At 39.2% G+C, this 19909-nt stretch overlaps 2 protein-coding genes across 3 annotated transcripts in view; both read left to right on the top strand.

Moving 5' to 3' along the window:
• sgsh (N-sulfoglucosamine sulfohydrolase (sulfamidase)) overlaps positions 1 to 12402 on the top strand; it is a 49136-nt gene extending 36734 nt beyond the window's left edge. For both annotated transcript variants that reach the window (XM_042102684.1, XM_042102685.1), the window contains 5 exons: positions 6487 to 6592; positions 9000 to 9313; positions 9429 to 9510; positions 10901 to 11104; positions 11417 to 12402. In XM_042102684.1, the coding sequence (XP_041958618.1) occupies positions 6487 to 6592; positions 9000 to 9313; positions 9429 to 9510; positions 10901 to 11104; positions 11417 to 11976 (1266 nt within the window). In that variant the 3' untranslated portion in view covers positions 11977 to 12402. The remainder of the gene's footprint in view (positions 1 to 6486; positions 6593 to 8999; positions 9314 to 9428; positions 9511 to 10900; positions 11105 to 11416) is intronic.
• A 132-nt stretch (positions 12403 to 12534) lies between these two features.
• npb (neuropeptide B) lies at positions 12535 to 14280 on the top strand. The gene is made up of 2 exons (XM_042102686.1): positions 12535 to 12886; positions 13536 to 14280. Exons 1-2 carry the CDS (start codon positions 12614 to 12616, stop codon positions 13662 to 13664), a joined length of 402 nt encoding a protein of 133 aa, XP_041958620.1. The 5' UTR covers positions 12535 to 12613; the 3' UTR covers positions 13665 to 14280.
• Positions 14281 to 19909: the final 5629 nt, after the last annotated feature.

Genomic DNA, 19909 nt, shown 5'->3' with positions numbered 1-19909 from the left:
AGACGTGTTATTCGTTGTTAATATTCGTTATTAGGCTAATTCGTGTTAACGTTTATCATGTACCAGACATAAATGTACCGTGTATGCCTTACTTGTGTTTAGATCTGTTTGCTAACGTTATCATTATCAATCCAGTTCAATGGTAGTTGAGTTTCCGTCAGCTGCCAAACAGAAGTTTGTGTGTGCGTCTGTTGTCTCACTCAGTGGGACACGCATCACAGCGATATGAGAGTGCTGCGCTACCTGAAGAAGAACTTTTAAAACTTTGAGAGATATGTTTTTATACCTTTAAACGTTGATGCCGTTTAGAACAGAAACATCTGACGCCACGTTATTTTCCTCTGCTGATTTATGTTCTGTGGTTGACAAATCTGGCAGCTCTTTTTAGAAAATAAAATTGAAACCATGCAGTCTTAAATGACAAATCAAGCACTTTATTTCAGCTACTTTTTAGGCTTATTGTTTTCTTAAATTATTTAAATGTGTTGACAGGACATTTTGTGATGACCTGAGTTATGTCTTATAATATGTCAGCAAGCAATGCATCATCAAGGCTGTGTTGTAGGATGTTAATGAAAGCCTTCTACCCTTGCACAGTTAACCATATGCAGTGCACCCATCCATAAGTTCAATAAATGTTATTTTTTAAATTGAGACTTATAACATTTGTTATCATCATTTGTGTAATTATGTGTCATTTGTATGATGTAAATTGAGGGACCAAAAGCAGTATCGGCTCCAAATATCGGCTCAAGAAAATCGGCAGCCTGTATCGGTCATCGGCTAAGGCTGATTGAAAACAATCGGTATCGGCACTAAAAAATCCATATCACTCGATCCCTACCTAAGAGCCCAAAAGACTCTGAATGACTCTTCTCATCCTAACAATGGATTATTCCTACCGCTGAAATCAAGAACATGAGCCTATGTAGTCACAAAGCCAGAACTGAGAGACTCAGGAGAAGTTTTTATCCCCAGGCCATCCGAACTCACACTATACTGACTTTGCACACATTCACTCCTCAGCACTCTCAAACATTTCCCAACTCTGAATTCACACTATACTGAATTTGCACTCATTCACTCCTCAGCACTCATGACCCCCCTGCCCCCCCCCCCCCCACACACACACACCTACATGACTTTTAGCACTTTTACATCCCTCTCCCTATGCTACAGACCTTTTATTTATTTTCTTATTTCATCACACGTCAAAACACACACACACACACACACACACATATCTGACTTTCTCCAACTTTTGCACATCTCCATAGAACTTTTTATTTATTATTTTTGATTTCTCCTTCATCTATCTACCCATGTCCTTGATTGCCTAGCCTTTCTACCCCCCCACCCCCCACCCCCAACACACACACAAAAAACACACACACTTACATCATCACTGTCATCACCTCACATACATACAGCACACTTGCTGCACACTGCCCCCCCCCCCCCCCTACATACACAGCACATTGTCTTCAGGATCTTCTCCAACACACATCCTCTATCCTGAATCTCAGCTCTTCCACATGTGTCTTAGACACTCTGCCTACCAATTTCTTCAAAACTGTTTTTCATCTCATAGCGGCGGATGTCCTTCAAATTGTAAATGTATCACTGCTGTCTGGCTCTTTTCCTAAGTCACTGAAAACAGCTGTTGTAAAGCCACTTCTCAAGAAGAATAACCTGGATGCCTACATGCTAAACAATTACAGTCCCATATCCAATCTACCTTTTATTGGCAAAATTATTGAAAAAGTAGTCTTTAATCAATTAACCACCTTCCTAACATCAAATGGGTATTTTGATTACTTTCAGTCTGGTTTTCGTGCAAATCACAGCACTGAATCAGCTCTCATTAAAGTTTCCAATGACATACGCCTAAACACAGATTCAGGTAAAACATCAGTCCTAGTGCTACTGGACCTTAGTGCAGCATTTGACACTGTTGATCACAATATTTTACTACACAGACTAGAACACTGGGTTGGATTTACAGGCATAGTTATCAGTTGGCTAAAATCATATCTACAAGAAAGGAGCTTCTTTGTTGCCATCGGAAACTGTACCTCAACACCAACGTCCTTGACCTGTGGTGTTCCTCAGGGGTCGATCTTAGGGCCACTATTATTCAACCTCTATATGCTCCCACTTGGACAAATCATCCAAAATAACTTGATTTCATATCATCGCTATGCAGATGACACACAAATTTACTTAGCTCTGTCACCAAACGACTATGGTCCTCTTGAATCTATGTGTCGGTGTATAGAACAAATCAACACCTGGATGTCTCAAAATTTTCTTCAACTGAACAAAGAAAAAACTGAAGTAATTATATTTGGTAAAAAGGAGGAAAGACTTAGGGTTGCCAGTCTCCTTGACACAAAAGGGTTGAAGGCAAAGGATCTTGGTGTATTAATTGACAGTGATCTAAATGTCAACAGCCACATGAAAGCGACAACTAAATCAGCTTTTTACCACCTCAAAAATATTGCCAGACTCAAAATATGACTTAGACTCATTCATGCATTTATCTCCAGCAGGGTTGATTACTGCAATGGACTGTTCACAGGCCTTCCTAAAAAGACTATTAAACAGCTTCAGATGATACAAAATGCAGCAGCTAGGATTCTAACAAAAACTAAAAGAACTGACCACATTACTCCAATTCTTAAGTCCTTGCACTGGCTTCCAGTAAGTCACAGAATTGACTTAAGCTTGATAAAGCTCTATTGCTTGTTTATAAATCAGTAAATGGAGCAGGACCTAAATACCTGTCAGACATGCTTCAGCAGTACACACCTTCGCGTCCTCTCAGGTCCCAGGTGAAAAACCTGCTAGTAAAACCTACTGTTAGAACTAAACATGGTGAAGCAGCTTTTAGCTGCTATGCGGCTCAGCTGTGGAATCAACTTTCGGATGACATCAAAAAGGCCCCAACTGTAGCCAGTTTTAAATCTAGACTTAAGACCAAACTGTTCTCAGATGCTTTCTGCTAACTGTGCCGCGTTACAAATTCTGAATCTGCCTTGATAATTATTCTACTTTTATCTTTTATTACTTCTTTTTACTACTTTTGCCTTTGTTTTTTTTTGCTTACTAATTATCCTTTATTTTTAAATTATTTTACCTTGTGTTTTATGTTTTCTTTTTATTATGATCTTTACCTTTTAACTATTCTTTGACTATATTGCCTTTCTATGCTTTTTATTTGTTATTATTGTTTGGTTTTGTTTATGTAAAGCACATTGAATGACCTCTGTGTATGAAATGTGCTATATAAATAAACTTGACTTGACTTGACTTGACTCTACATACTTACAGCACACTGCCCCCACCTACCCACACACACACTACACACACACGCACACACACACACACACACACACACACACAGTAACCGCTCCACTCCCCTCCCGCCCACACACACATCTTCACTGTCATCACTCACATATATCATACATACAGTACTCTGCTTGCAATAGTAAGTCCCTTCACCATACTTGCAGTACACATAAATGCACAAATAGGCTGACACCAGACATAATTTCACTGCATTTCTTACATCCAGTAACTATATTGTAGCGATCTCACCCTCAGACAAGATTCACCTTTGGCCAGGACGGCCATTTATTGGAACAGGAAGACTCAGACACAATCAGACAACTAGGACAGGGCAACACAGGGGTAGTCTCAGCCGCACATGCAACACACAATAAGGGTTTACCACACACATCAACACGGGGATAAGCACATGAGGTACAACCAAAGAGACTAACACGCTAACAAATACACAACATGGTAAACGTAACTGCAACTATTATAATCAACATTACACCTTATAGCATTCACTCGCACTGCATTCTGGGAGACACTCATTCAACGTTAGACATGTACATCCACCGACGCTACAATATGCATGTGACAATACACCAATTACTGCGTGCCTGCGGAGTGTGACGGTGTGACACTTGCCAGTGCCTTCTAATGGCTTTTCAATGAAAGCATCCTGTCAGAGAATATCAAATAGGAGATCCTGCTCATGAAAAAATGTCAGGTGAAAGGGAACATTGGGTAGATGGGATAATAGGATTATTTTATTAATCGTATGTATTTCATCCAGTTTTAACGCACATCTTGGTCCTCCACTCGACAAGGAACTCTGTGTAATCCGTAAGCCTGTAAACATGGGCACTCAATGTGCAACAAAGGTTTGTGAATTTCACAAACGGTTTAATTCTAGGTCTGTATATTCTTACTATTGTTAAAACAGCCGACCACACAACACGCTTTTCCTGGCATCACTGGACAGCATACGTACTAAATAAAAATTAAGAAAAAGAAGATTTCGCATCTACAGCTAACGTCTGCTACAGCCGCCTACAGGACCAACACATTACTTCGCTACTTCCTTAGCAGCAAGGCAACGCAGTAATGGCGGCGCTGCTTTACTTCCGTGTTTCGCCGGATTTGTGTATAAACTTCCTTGTATCCTTGTAATCAAATCAAATCTTAAATAAAAGTATCGAAATCGCAATTTTTGACTTGGTATCAGTTAGGGCTGGGCGATAAAACGATAGTGATATGTATCGCAATAGACATGTAATTGATATCGATAAAAATACGTTTGATAGAACATTCGATAATTAAAAGCAACACACACCTCCTTAAGTTGTCCATAAATAAATAGGCTAAATATATCTTGCATTGTAGCTATGTGCAACTCTACCAGAGTAGGCAATAGAAGTAGGCCTACCTCAACACAGACTCTCAATGAGTCCTTGTTCCGTGCACACACTCTCTCTCTCCCTCCCAACAGGCGCATCCCTCCTCAGCATGCACGTAATCCAAACATTCACAATCGTGCAAGACGACTGGCTAAATTGCTATTAAATCCGGTTAGCATCATTAGCAAGCTGCACGAATTTGTTCAAAACTGTTGCATTCGAATTGACTGCTAAATTCGAATCATCTCAATCCCGATGCAAATGGAAAAGTACTTTCCAAGACTCAAAAGGGCCTGTCCCAAGAAGAAAAGGTTCAATTCATTTGAAACTTAAACACACATGGGGAAACTGAACAGTCTAACCAGTAGAATATGACAAACTAGCAAATTAAGCTACTTTGTTTACAATATTTCCAGGCTTCAACCAGTGCTGCTTTTCATTCAGACTTATGTGCACATTTATTCATTTGAGTGTTTTTCATGATTGTGTTGCTATTTCTTTTCCCTGTTTGCTTTGATTGATAACTGAGGTGATTAAAATCAGAGGAAGGTTAAGTTTAAAATAAAAGTGTTGAAATTGAACTTTTTATCCCTTTTGGTCCTTATCTGAAATAGATTTTTTTTTAAAAATCAATAATTATCGATATTGACTGATATGAAATACTTATATCGTGATACAGTCATATCGCCCAACCCTAGTATCAGTATCCAAACAATAATTTTGGTATTGTGACAACACTAGCCTAGACATCACCTGGCCATGGCCATGCTTCACTTTAAACATGGTGCACCTTTCAGGGTATTCTTCATTCTTCGTCCTCCAGACATAACCACTGGTCAGGAGGCCATAGAATTGACTGCCAAACCTATTGTCACTCATTTATATGGTTTTGGTTCAGTATTCTGTTTTGTTCATGCTTATCCCTTTAACTGCCTGCTCAACCGTTTAGTAGAGCACACTTTAAGACACCATATCTTACAAAAAAATTCAACTGTTTTGAATTTAAACATATGGAGCCATATATACCACTTGAGTACTACATGTTAAGCACAAAATATTTGCTCAGTACCCCTATAATGTCGAAGGCCACACCTTCTCATCCTATGCGATTTAAGAAATTAATTTACGCGATTTTGGCCATATTTTGTGGAGTCGCATCGACCAAGTTTTCAAAAGTAAGACTTTTTTTCTAAAAATATATATATATTTTCATGGTTAAATATTTTTTTGAAAACATGCTCAACCAAACGGTTGATAAGTCAATTTATGGTAAAAGTCAGGTCAAGATCTCATGTGATATTCCACCGAGAAGAATGTGGAGATGAGTGCAGATATACGTAATGGCCTATGCACGAATTTAGGTTATGCCTATTCCCTATCAGTCTGTTCTCATTATCATTTTGATCAATATTGTTCAAAAAATAAAATCAAAATGAACAAACTGAAGAAGTTACCGCATTCATCCGATCTGGCTATTTCACTTTCAACTTGACTGCACTCCTTGTGTTTGCGTATGGATAGGCTAGACATAAGGTTGCAGGGAGGGGATCACCTACTTTGGAATTTTACCCCGATACAACAAATGCTATTTTTTGATTGGATGTCGGGTGACTATTTATTGTTTGATTGGCTGGTGCCTTTTTCTGAAGCCAGACTTTACCACTGCGAATACATTGATAAATATGCCGTTAAGCTATTCCCCAACTGATCTTTACTTTTCCATTTCAAGTTTCACTTTACATTTTCACAGCATCAAAATGGCATGTATGGTCTACATCAGGGTTACCATCATTTCAACTCATTTGATGGTGTCCAAAGTCTCCCTCTGCTCCTGCAACAAGCCAACATCCGCACAGGTAAATACTACTTAGATAACGTAACGCATTGTAAAACACACAAATATGGTGTGGTATAAAGAAACTGAAGACAAAATGGAAAGAACATAACATTTGTGACCCTGCAAGGCGAAACCAGTCGTTTTGGTAAAATGTACAAAATTAAGTTAATGTGCTCACATGCACGGCCATTGACTAAGCTTTCCAACGATATCGAGGGTATTGCAAAAAGTAACTGAGAGATGGTTCTATGTGTATGGCGTGCCAAGGAGAATCCACTCTGATCAGGGGCGCAGCTTTGAGGGGGAGCTGTTGAAGCACCTGTGTGACATCTACAGCATAACAAAGAGTAGAACCACCACTTATCATTCAGAGGGGAATGGTCAATGTGAACATTTCAACAGGACACTTCATGACTTGCTCAGGACCTTACCCCCTGAAAAGAAGAGTTAAATGGCCCCAGTTGCTCCCTCTGCTCCTGTTCGCCTATAATTATCACCATGTACCAGTCCACACAGCACTCCCCATACGAGCTGATGTTCGGTCAGAAGCCACAGTTACCAGTCGACCACCTACTTGAAAATACTGGAGGTGACTACAGGGACAGTCCACCGACTGATTGGGTGGTGCAACATCAAGAGTACCTGACTTTTGTCTATGCTAGTGCTAGGAGACACTTAGAAGAGGCTGCGGCATATCATAGGCATGGTGGTCCTGACACCGTACCCATACTACCACATGTCACTCTAGTCTTTTTCTAGTGGGCGGTGGTAGTGTAGTGGTTAAGGAGCTGGGCTAGCGTGCTGTAGCCTGAAAGTTGTCAGTTCAATTCCCGGCTTCCACTATTATGCCCTTGAGCAAGGCACCTAACCCCAAGTTGCTCCGGGGACAATGTGATCCCTTGTAATATAGCTGACATGGTCAAGAAGTGTCTGCTAAATGTAATGTACACTCTTTTGCAAGAACCATTTTCACGGTCGCCACAAAATCCAGGATACGTGGAGTGTCTGGATGGAATTGGCACACACTATAAGATCAGGCCGTATGGGGAGGAGGGCCCCCTTAAGACCATGCATCGCTTCGAGCTTAAACCTGTTCCCACCAGTCAAGATTCATCCAGCCCACCAGCACTGGCTGCTCCACAGCCTCATGGGGGTATCGGGAGGGAGCCAGGCCTCAGTAACCCTGCAGTTGGAGACTCATTGAGGATAGACATAGTCCACACCAGGACTAGTGCTTAGCATCACAGTGACCATATGTCCAGTCTCTTGTGAACAAGTTTGACATAATTTCACTGCATTTCTTACTTCCAGTAACTATATGCATGTGACAATAAACTTCCTTGTATCCTTGTATCCTTGTACCAAGATGGTATTAACTTTAGCCTTGACCAACTCCCAGGCTCATTTGGAGGGCGTACCAGATTAAAGAGAGCAAATGCACATGGTTTAGTGTCTGACCAATGTTTTTCCTTGAGTTATTTGTTTTTTGTATTAGTTCAGGCTGTGAGAGGGCCATCCGTGGTTTGTCTGTTTGTTTGTTTGTAACTGTTATCCTTGGTTTGTCTGTTTGTTTGTACCTTATATTCTTTTGTTTGTTAATTGTGCCTACTGCTACTTAACTACCCATGCCTATGACACCCAGTGGTGTACTGTGTTGCCTGTACTATTATAGATGAATTCCGAGAAGATTAAGAAATTGTTTTTGACATAGGCAACAAGGGAGGAGGTGTTTTTACACTTTTCAGACACTCAAAGTTTGAAAACTATGGATATTGTTTTAGAACCAACAACCTTTCTACATTATCTGTGGGTTTTGTGTGCAAAAAGTGGAATTAATAGCTTATTTTAAAACATACAGATAAAAACACTAAGGATGGATCGTGAACATTTAAAGACAAAAAAAATCTTGTTACTTAGACTCTAAATTAGCAAAATATGCAAAACTGTACTATTACTAAAACCATAGTGAATCAGGAAATGAAGAGCATGACCAGCAGTTCTTCTACGGCATCCAACCTCAATTAAAAGGTGTTTTTTTTTTTTTTTACTTTGACATTTTGTCCTGTATATGATGTTCTGAAAAGGAGCCCTGAATGATCATTGTGCTGTATGTAGAACTTGAGATGATGAGTGTTTTTGTTATAGTGTGTAAGTACCAATCGTTAAAAATTAGGCAGAAATCTCCATCTGCAGTAACAGGTTAAAGTATTGATACTAATAAAATTAGGTATTGTGACGTTTTTTTAATTTCAGGGTATCGCAATACTTTTGTAGTATCGTGCACTGTGCAACACCTGTTGGGTACTACAGGGCTACTTAAGCCAACAAGAATGAGTTAGGATAAAGCCTAACAGAAAGGCTACAATAATACAATGCTCACATGGATCAGGTGAATATTTGGTGACATTATCTTGTTAATTTTGCAGGTATTATAGGGAAGAAACATGTTGGTCCTGGGTTGGTTTACCCATTTGACTTTTCCTACACTGAGGAGAACAGTTCTGTGCTTCAGGTGGGAAGGAACATCACAAAAATCAAACTTCTGGTACATAAATTTTTGTGGAGCCACAAAGAAGAGGAGCGTCCATTTTTCCTTTATGTGGCATTCCATGACCCACACCGTTGTGGTCATTCACAACCACAATATGGTACCTTCTGTGAAAAGTTTGGGAATGGTGACAGTGGAATGGGACGTATTCCAGACTGGGAGCCTAAGCACTACAGCCCAGATCAGGTTAAGGTAAGGAGTGAAAGCTTAAATATGATGAGATTCCTCTCTGATTGCTGAGTAGCTACTTAATGCAAGTACCCTTTATGTTTTAAGTAACGGCTCATTTTTTTAACTTTGGCTTGAGGTGCCTGATTTCATCCCTGACACCCCAGCTGCAAGAGCAGACCTGGCTGCCCAGTATACCACTATTAGCAGACTGGACCAGGGTAAGAACCTTTTTGTTTATGGGATGAGTACTTTGTCATTTCCCGAGTTCATCACTGCTAGAGACAACTTTTGACAACTTTTATTAAGACAGTAATTTCAATTGAAAGTGTATGTCTGTCTTGTCTGCCCCATCTACAACCCCAAAACAGAAAAAGTTGGGACATAGTGTAAAATGTGAATCAAAACAGAATGTAATGGTCTACAACTCTGTTAAACTCATATTTAGTTGCAAAAAGTACAAAGACAACATATCAAATATTGAAAATGAGAAATTTGACTATTTCATGGAAAATATATGTTAATTTTGAATTTCATACCCGCAACATGTTTCAAACATGTTTTGGACGGGGGTAACAAAATACTGAAAAAGTTGTGTAATGATAAAGAAAACAAAAGGAGGAATGTTTGGGTATGAAAAAGCATCCCAGAGTGGCAGGGACTCTTGGAAGTAAAGATGTAGGGGTATTCATCACTCTGTGTAAACCTGTGTGCACAAATTATGAAACAATGTAATTTTAATGCTTCTTAACATGAAATTATGAAGTATTTGGGGAGTTCATCATTAACAGGACATAATATTATTAAAATATTCTGAGAATCCATAGGAATCTTTGCAAACCAGGGAAAGAGCTGAAAAACTAATTGGATGGCCGTGGTATTTTGGACCTCAGATAGCACTGCATCAACACCAGACCTGTTTCCAGACCTGTCATTGTATGGGCTCAGGAAAACCTCTAATAACCATTGTCTACAGTATGTGCACAGTTTGATATTCAATTCAAAAACTCAAATTCAAAATTGTAACAGCCAAAACAACCAAAATATATGATGTATTGAGACATTACACAGAAAATACCACTGTCTTACCTGGACCTGAGCTTGTTTAAAATGGACTAAGGTAACATGGAAAAATGTCCTGTGGTTAAGACCAATCAAAATTTGCCATTCTTTTTGAAAGTCATGGACTCATCTGGACTAAAGATGGGACATTTGGCAAAGCGCAATCAATTCTGAATCTCTAGCAAATGGTCTCATTAGTTCCTAAACATTTACAAAATTTTGTTAAATGAAGAGGTGAAGCAGCACAGTGGTAAACATGCTCCCGCCCCAACTTTTTTTGAAACATGTTGCTGGCATCAAATTCAAAATTAACATCTGTTTTCCATAAAATAGTCAACTTTTTCATTTTCAACACTTGATATGTTATCTATGTCCTTTTTGCTGCTAAATATGGGTTTACAAGACTTGTGTATTATCACATTCTGTTTTTATTTGCATTTTACACAGCGTCCCAACTTTTTCGGTTTTGGGGTTGTATGTCTTATGCTGATGTACTAGCTTTTAGTATGAATTAGTTTGCTGAGTCATATAAATTACACATATGTGCAGGAATTGGGCTGGTTCTGAAGGAGTTGCGGGAGGCCGGGTTTGAGGAAAACACCCTTGTCATTTACAGCTCTGACAATGGGATCCCATTCCCTAATGGGAGAACAAACATGTACATGTCTGGAGTGGCCGAGCCCATGCTTGTGTCATCACCAGAGCACAGGCAGCGCTGGGGGGAGGTCAGTGAGGCCTACGTAAGCCTCCTGGGTGAGTAGGAATGTGCTGGGAGTGGACAATTGATCTTTTGATCTAGTATTTTAAAGTGTTTAGTGTATAGTTATTTCATTTTTTAGAAATAATATGGCATGCACTGGACTGTTGAGTGTTTTCAACTCAATTTGAGATGTAGTACCAGCAAAAAACCACAAGGAGGTAATATTACCCAAGTGTTGAGGATGTAGGGATGTGAGTCAGTCAGTGCAAATTATCAGCGTTGCTGCACTCGAATATGAAGAGGATAGGAGTTAGTCCTGAAAAATAATCCTCTGATTCTGCCCTATGTTCACTTCTCCCCCACAGATGTCACCCCTACTATCTTGGATTGGTTCTCTGTTCCCTATCCCCTCTATAGCCTCACTGGGGGACCACTAGTCCAGTTAACAGGCCGGTCTTTGCTCCCTGCCCTAAGTACTGAACCAACATGGTCTACTGTGTTCTTCAGCCAGAGCCTGCACGAGGCCACCATGTATTACCCCATGAGATCTGTATACCAGGGGCCCTTCCACCTAATTCACAACCTCAACTATCGGATGCCCTTTCCCATTGACCAGGACTTATATGTGTCACCCACTTTTCTGGACCTGTTGAACCACACCCAGGCAGGGCAACCAACAGGTTGGTTCAAGACATTAAGGGATTATTATTACCGTGAGCGCTGGGAACTGTATGACACACAATCTGATCCAACAGAGACCAAGAACCTTGCATCAGACCCCAATCACCTCAATGTTCTAGAGACACTGAAAGCCCAGCTGCTGAAGTGGCAATGGGCAACGTCAGACCCATGGGTGTGTAGCCCAGATGCAGTGCTGGAGGCCAAAATGGAGCCACAATGTAGGACACTATGTAATGGGCTGTGAGACCTTAAGTACCCACAAGGTTATGAAAAAAAGGACATTTTTAATGTTATTTTTGAATAATCAGTGTTTGACGAATAATTAATCTACACAGCCTACAGTTGCATTAGACATATTTTATTATAACAAAGGAATTAACTGACACACAGGTAGACTTGACACACAGGTAGACCTGTGTATTTAATTACAGATAAATGTAATGACGGTCTTTTTTTCTTACCAAACAAGATGTGGCCTTATTATTATCTGCTTAGTTAGCCTATAGCCTAGATGTTGCTTATGTGGATGTGTTTTGGTAAATTGATTGAACCTGTACAATCTGCCTGAAACAATTTGTTAGTGTTTTCTTTACTGTTATAAGAGCTGATCATTGAATGAATCGGCTATGCAGCTTTCAATAAGAATTCATATTATTTGCGTTTTGACAGCCTATAGGCTGTTTCTTAACAATAAAAGTTTCTCACAAAAAAATGTTTTCCGCGACTGAAACAAGCTATGAATCATGACTATACGATGACGTTCACGAACATCATGATCTGTCATGATCTTGAATCGACTAGGCTATATATAAAGGACCAGTGCTTGGGACTAACATAGTCAACCCTTTACTTTCGACCCGTTCACGCAGCTTTTACTTAAAATGTGTGCAATGGAGAAATCTGCCCGAATGGCTGTGGTATTTCTGGCCATCTCCATGCTCATTGCCTGCCATCGAACAGAGGCATGGTACAAACAGTCAACTGGTCCAAGCTATTACTCTGTTGGTAGAGCCTCCGGTTTGCTATCCGGGATCCGCAGATCACCATACATCCGCAGGTCCGAACAGGAGTCACCTCTCGAGACCATCGAATCCACTGGTAATAATGTTACTCCAGAGTTGGTCTACCGACAGACTCCGGTCCTGAAAAATATGGTAAGCTTTAGGTTCATATATAATAAACTGGTATCGACATGATATATTGTTTTATGTTGTTATCGCTGCATTGTCATATTATTCATTTATGGTGTAGCCTACATAATGAAGTAGCCTAATAAGGCTATAAAGCCTAACGTAAGCATGCCTAGTATAAGTTGGTAGGCTACACATTTAACAACGTTTTCAGTCAGTAAATAGATTGTTAGGCTATAGGCTAATAAAAATTTAATTTATGTCATATAAAGTAGGCTAGGCCAAGTATGCCGACTTTCCTTTTGTAACGAATAGGCTAGGTACTCTAGCTTTAATTAATTGCCCTGTCTACCTTTGTTATTAGGGGGGCTGTTTCCTAATTGTTCGACGAGATGTGCACACTTTTCGTGTAACGTAGCCAATACAAAGTCTGTAAAATTATAGCTTTGTAACCTTATAGGCTACTGTTCCCAGTTATAGGGTATTAAAATGATCTACAACAATATGTCGTATAATATCTATCTTAAACATGCTGAATTTAGACTAGCCTATTAACAGCCTACATAGACTGCACAGTGTTCAGTCTGGCACTGAAACTGAATGCATGACTTGAATTTTGGAGTTACATTTGAACGCAGGTAGGCTACTGATTGCTTTTTTTTTGTCTCCTCAGGCTGTCTGTGTCAAAGACATCAGTCCGTCTTTACAGAGTTGTGAGCTTATTCAAGACGGTTCTAATATGTTAAGATGCAAAGCTGATGTGTCCGTGTCCCTCAACACGCTGGACTGCCTGGACGCGTGAACGTCTGCTTGCCTCAAAAACCCCGATATTCTTTCAACGTTTAGAGTAATTTTATGGAAACAACATACGGACTGATGGCCCTGAATGTTTTCGCATTTCACACAATGTTAAGGTGTTATAAACTTAAAATCAAGAGAAATAATAAATGCTGTGATCAAGATACGGGAGATACAACAGGTCTATTTTGTGATACATTCTAAATGTTGCCACACTTAACACTGACATAGCCTAGTCATGTAATTAGCCTACTATAATGTCCTAGTATTCCTCAAAAATGATTTCTTTATTTTATTAAAGTGGGACGATCTTATCAAAGTGTGTGTAATGCTGTGTGCATTTCTGTTTTACCTACCTGTGATAGACAACAGTCTTTTGAATTATTTAATGCCTATAGCAGTGTCTTAGTTTTTTCAGTTGCCAAATAGCCTTCAGAAACCTAGCCTACGTGTCATTTAATCTGCTATGAAGAATTTTTAAAGATTGAACCACATGAATAATAATCACCAAGTAGCCTATTGTAAAGTTTTACCATAACTGATTATAATAAGTAGTCCAAGGCCCCTCTGTAAAAACTGGTCTTGGAGGGTGGTGAGAGAAAAAAAACTGTTGCATAAAAAAAAACCTGCATATACCATACAAATACTTTTCAAGACACTGTACAAGATTTACCAATCATTTTATATTGTAAGAACTTAAATTGTGGGACACTTTATGGTTACATTTATGGTTAGTTAAATGGGTAAGGATTGTCGTCATCAACAAAGAAGTCCATTTTCATTCCAGTTACATAAACATTGTGACCATAGAAAAGTGAAACATCTTTTGACACTTAGCCAAATGTCTACTGAGAGCATGTATGAATCAATTTGATAAATAAAACATACTCTCACTCAGGAAAAACGGTCCATATTTAAGACCATCGGAACCAAAGGAACCCCCAGTTATCAAGGTGATGGAATTAAGTTGTCTTTCTTCAAGAAGCTTTAAAGATTAACAGGACCAAAAGAGGTAAAGGCAATAACCATTTGATTAGTCCATAGTCAAGATGTCTAATGTAAAACATAAGAGATATTTTTTTGGAATGATCCATATACTGTACATTGTGGTGCTCTATCACAATTTTGGCCATGCTTTGACATTCCATCTGAATGATTTTTTTTCCCCTTGCTATGAGATTCCTTGTCATTTACCAATTTCAGGACAGCGAAAGTGTAAATGTACACAATGTGTCAATCATATCCCATCATGATCAAATTTACCAGGCTACTGAGGTACCTGCCTACTTTACATTATTAATATATTGGAATCCACAATTATCAGAGTAAAACCTAGAACCACACTTTCAACATCATGGTGTTCGGACGCTTATACGGTTCTACAATACAAAGCAACCTACAGTTTGTAAGATTCTCTTCACATTGCAAGTGTCTCTATTGTCATTCTTATAAATTAGTTTGCAAGATGTGACAGTGATATTTTGAGGTACAGACACTGTCGTCATCACTCTGCCTTCTCTCAGAGGCTCAATATTATTGTATATAGATTATTTTCATTAAAGGGTTTTAAATCTATCATAATTTGACCTAACTTTTATTTCAAAAGACAAGACATGGGTACAGTTTCTTATTTACTTTGACAGCACAGCAAGTGATAAAAAGACTCTAGAGGGGAAGTGAGGGTAGAAAGAGTGAGAAAAAAACAACAAATCAAACAGAAGTAAAATATTTACAAAAACCTACCCTACCTTGTTGTCTGTCCCAGCAAGAACTTTGGTATTAAAAGCTTTGAATTTAAAAAAGAAAATGATAAACACATTTAAAAACTCACATATTTAAACATCGTCTCTCTTCAGTTCAGCTGTTTGTGGCATATATTTTGCTGTCTTTGCTTTTTACTTCAGTGATAATATTATTTTATGAATGTAATTTCATTTGCTTATTACATTTTTTATCATTGTTGTTATATTGTTTGTAGGCTAATGTGCATGTTGTAAGTCACCTTGGACAAAAGCTAAATATTGTAACCATAACATTTATGGCTATATCCACATCATATAGAGTAAGACCTGACCATCATACACACATTGACGTATATAAGTCATACACACATTGACGTATATAAAAGTCATACACACATTGAAGTACATAAAAGATAGCATTATCCTGCCACTAAATACAGTACATAACCCTCACATGTTCTATATGTTCTTTCTACCAAGTCTACATATTATTACCCTGAGAGACCTCTGTCAACATTCAAAAAGTGAAAAAAGAAATTAGACAAAAAATCATTTAAGTTCAGAAGTTTCATACATATAAACATGAGATCCACTGCCCTAACCTTCATCAAATCCCTGAGCTCTTTCTCTCACACCAAAACACAGGTTAGAGATCACTGATCAGAGATGTCAAATGAAAGAAAGGAGGAGATATAGTCTGCTGACCCCATTTCATAGACTCGACCCCTTATGTTCATATGAAAAAGCTAAAAGCATTTCATGCACTCAAAAACAACCATTTCTCAACAAAGGTAAAGGTGTTTGTGGGTAGAAAGAAAAAGGAATAGTAATGTTAGCAAAAGTAACAGCAAACATACATCTTGAAAAGTGTCTTGGCCTCTAGAATCTTTCTTGAGTCAATCAAATTCATGAAATAAATAAATCTGAAAGAAAGAAAACAATGAAATGCCTGCATGGTGACCCAGGTCGAGAAATCAGTTTGTAATGATACTTTTCACAAAAGTTCATTAGAAGACAAAATCAGGAAGTTCCTATTTTATGAAATATTTATCACATTCCAGATGATGATTCATAGATTAATTGCGGTATTTATAAATAGACAGTAGTTAAAACCCAACTGCACATTTAGACAAAAGAATGCTAATGATGTGTGACTCCTGTCATGAAGGTTGGACATGGAAAACAAACACACGTGTAATTAGATCCTAATAACACTGACACTGGGCACTATAAGGCTGGTGGTCTGACCATAGATATGCCCCAACGACTTAATTAATGGTTGGTTGTTTTAATAGCTGCCAATCATCTTGGTCATCTTGGAAGAATGAAGTATGACTAATGTGGCTTGAAAATGATCTAATGAGTCCAAATTAAACAGGTTTTTTAATGGAGGCTCCATTATTGGCTTTTAGTGAACAACGGGATAACGTGGGGCTTGGGTCTTTCACAGATTCCGCTCTGCGGTTTAATCATGGATGGCTAAGAACAAGATAAATGCAAATGTTAGCGTATATGTGTGTGGGCAGCAAATGAGTGCTGAATTCACAGCAGATCTAAGCGTGAAAAACTAGTGAAATTTGTTCAGTGAGTGGTGAAAATAATGAACATCATAATGAAGATAATGAAGTTCTGTAGTTTTAGTTCATAATTAGAATGATTGACCTGCAAACTATTTGATTCTCCCCCTGAAATTGCTATGACTCATTTAATCTTGATTTCACAGGTAAAGCGTTCTTTACAGATTGGATCAAAGCAGTAACTGCTCCATGTGATCTAGACCTGTTCAAAGTCAAACATGTATTAATCGCCTTTTTCATCTATATTGCCTGTCACATCTGTGATAAAACTCTTGGAAGGCAATTGAGGTTTTGATGAATACCTCTTCACATTAATTGAAAACTGCAAGTGTTGGCATATTTTGGCCAGGACAAATCTGGCAAAAAGGGGCCTACGTCCAGCAAGCACTCTTTAGCCCAATTATAGCATAGGTTCTGGTTTCATGACAGATTGTTCTACAAAAAGGCAATCCCTTGTGTAGATAGTCAGTTAGAAGTCAAAAAACTGTGTATAGCTTGTTTGGGCGATGTTGGTTTTGGTAGCAATTTAGCTTATGCAAATTAAACATCACTGTTTAGATTCTTTGACAGTGATGCTATTATGTGTATTATTATGTTTCATAGCACATAGGCCTACATATCAATCTATTCTTCCTGTAAAATAGGGTTGTGGGTGGTTGTTGACAATGTCTGCAGATCTTACATTCTCATATAATAATAATGATAATAGTCTTTATTTATATTTCAAAGTGCTAAATAACAATTTCATACAAAGCTAATAATAGAGTGAAATATTTCAAGCCATTTTTTTTTACTATCCATGATTATGGCCATTGAAAATCAAAAATCAGTTTCTCAAAATATTAGAATAAAGATGTAATAACACAGAAATGTCTGTTTCCTGAGCCTTTACTCTCTCAGTCTGGTCTTGTAAACACAACCACAATCATGGGAAATACTGCTGACTGATAGTTGTCAGAGGACACTCATTGACACCTCCACAAGGAGGGTGGGCCACAGAAGGTCATTGCTGAAGGGCAAGGTGTTCACAGAGTGAAAGCATATTGATGGAAAGTTGACTGGAAGGGAAAAATGTGGTAGGAAGAAGATGTGCAATTTCACAAGGAGTGGACTGAGGCTGGAGTCTGCATCAAGAGCCACCACACAAAGACGTGTCCAGGAAATGGGCTACAAGTGGCACATTCCCACTCCTGAATCAGAGACAAGGTTAGAGCAGACAGAACTGGACCATTGCTCAGTCCACCACTGTTGATCACCAAACTGCGGGATGAGGAACTGCAAACTGCGGGATAAGAAGGGATTTTGCATACTCTGGGCGAGTGTGACCGCCACATCCATCACTCCAGCAAAACGCAGACGGCAAATGAGCAAAACATTGGACCAATATGTCTTTTAAGAAAGGTCCAGTGCATGTGAGCTAAGGAGACTGTATTTCAAGTTCAATTTCAAGTAGTTTATAGTCATGTACTCATAAACGTTGTTGATAGGGAGCCTTCAGGAGAAATGAAGTGCTGCCAGTGACCCCAAGAGTGGGTGATGAAAAAATATCTGATTTTATTTTAACCAAAACCTGAGTGAAAATATATACAAAAGATCTCTTTAAAGGAGCAGACAGACACTAGACAAATAACTTAAAGCAAGCAAAAGAGAAATGGAAAGTCACACTCCCAACTGGAGAAAACACCGCAAATAAATCCAGCAGCTCACAGCAACTGCTGCACAGCGCATTACGTGCATTCAAGAAAAAGAACCCCCCCCCCCAGCACTCCCAACATTGGGTTTTAAATACTCAGGCACCAATTAACCAATCACAAGGCTTTCCTAATCAGGCTGACACTAGCCATTACACATGTCTCATGGCGCTTTACAGAGTGTTAGACAATCAGAGAAAAGAAAAGAAGGCCCATGGGTAACAAGGGCGAGGAAAAACTCCCTAGAATTGGAGATACATATAGCAAGAAACCTCGAGCAGATACACGACTAAAGGGCCTGACCCATATGCCTAGGGTCAGATACAGGACGGTAAGGTCTGTATACATGATAAATGCATAAGTTAGTCAGGTGTAGAGAATAGAACATGGTGTTTAAAGCCACCTGAGGTGAATGTTACAAGAGGTGGGATGGTTACATATCCGGTATGATAATGCATTAATCCTAATTTAGTGTAAGAAAGTTTAAATAGTCCAGCGTACAGTAGGAAATGGAATTGCCCAAGGGATTACGAGTTGTCATAGGGCAAGTGGTGGGTCGGCAGAACGGGCCAGGAATCCAGGCAGAGTTGTCATAGGGCAGGTGGTGGGTCGCTAGGTTGTACGGGCCAGGAATCCAGGTTAGGGGACAGTAATAGGCGATGATAGGGCAGTCGTAGGGATGGGACTTCAGGTGAGATGAGTGAGATGAAGGCCAAGCACATGGATGGCTGATGACTGTCAAGTCAGTTTTATTTGTATAGCGCATTTAACATGCACAGAGTGCAACCCAAAGCGCTCCACATATAAGATATTGTCATTGACACATAACAAAAGATAATAGATGCCGGACGGAGCGACGTAGTCGCCAGCGTACCCGTGACACCAAAACATGACAAATACATTTAAAGCTGCAGTTGGCAAGTATGACGGATTGAGGGGGCTTAGCCAAAATGTTGAATGTTTACAACTCTCATTCCCCTCCCCCACTACCACCGAGCACCCTCTCACCGAGTTTGTGCTCGTCAGTGCGCACCAGACTACACCAGACTGTGATTGACAGTCAGAGGCGATTCTAGAGTCTGTAGGGGCTCCAAGCAAAAATTCCAAGGGGGCCCTACCGACCAGTGTTCATCACCATTATGTTAGGCTATAAATAATCTGATACCAACGGAAAATGTGTTAAATAAAACCTTTTTTTATTCCAAATGTTCCAAACATGAAAAACCTTGTTATTTTGAA

Source organism: Alosa sapidissima, chromosome 9 (genome assembly GCF_018492685.1).
Source record: "Alosa sapidissima isolate fAloSap1 chromosome 9, fAloSap1.pri, whole genome shotgun sequence".
Taxonomy (NCBI): Eukaryota; Metazoa; Chordata; class Actinopteri; order Clupeiformes; family Clupeidae; genus Alosa; species Alosa sapidissima.
This window is presented reverse-complemented; position numbering and strand designations above follow the sequence as displayed.

Bases quoted from the DNA above. Each gene is read 5' to 3' on its own strand.
- npb (XM_042102686.1), top strand. From the start codon at position 12,614: ATGTGTGCAATGGAGAAATCTGCCCGAATGGCTGTGGTATTTCTGGCC. The intron at 12,887-13,535 runs GTAAGCTTTAGG...TTGTCTCCTCAG, and splicing joins CTCCGGTCCTGAAAAATATG to GCTGTCTGTGTCAAAGACAT.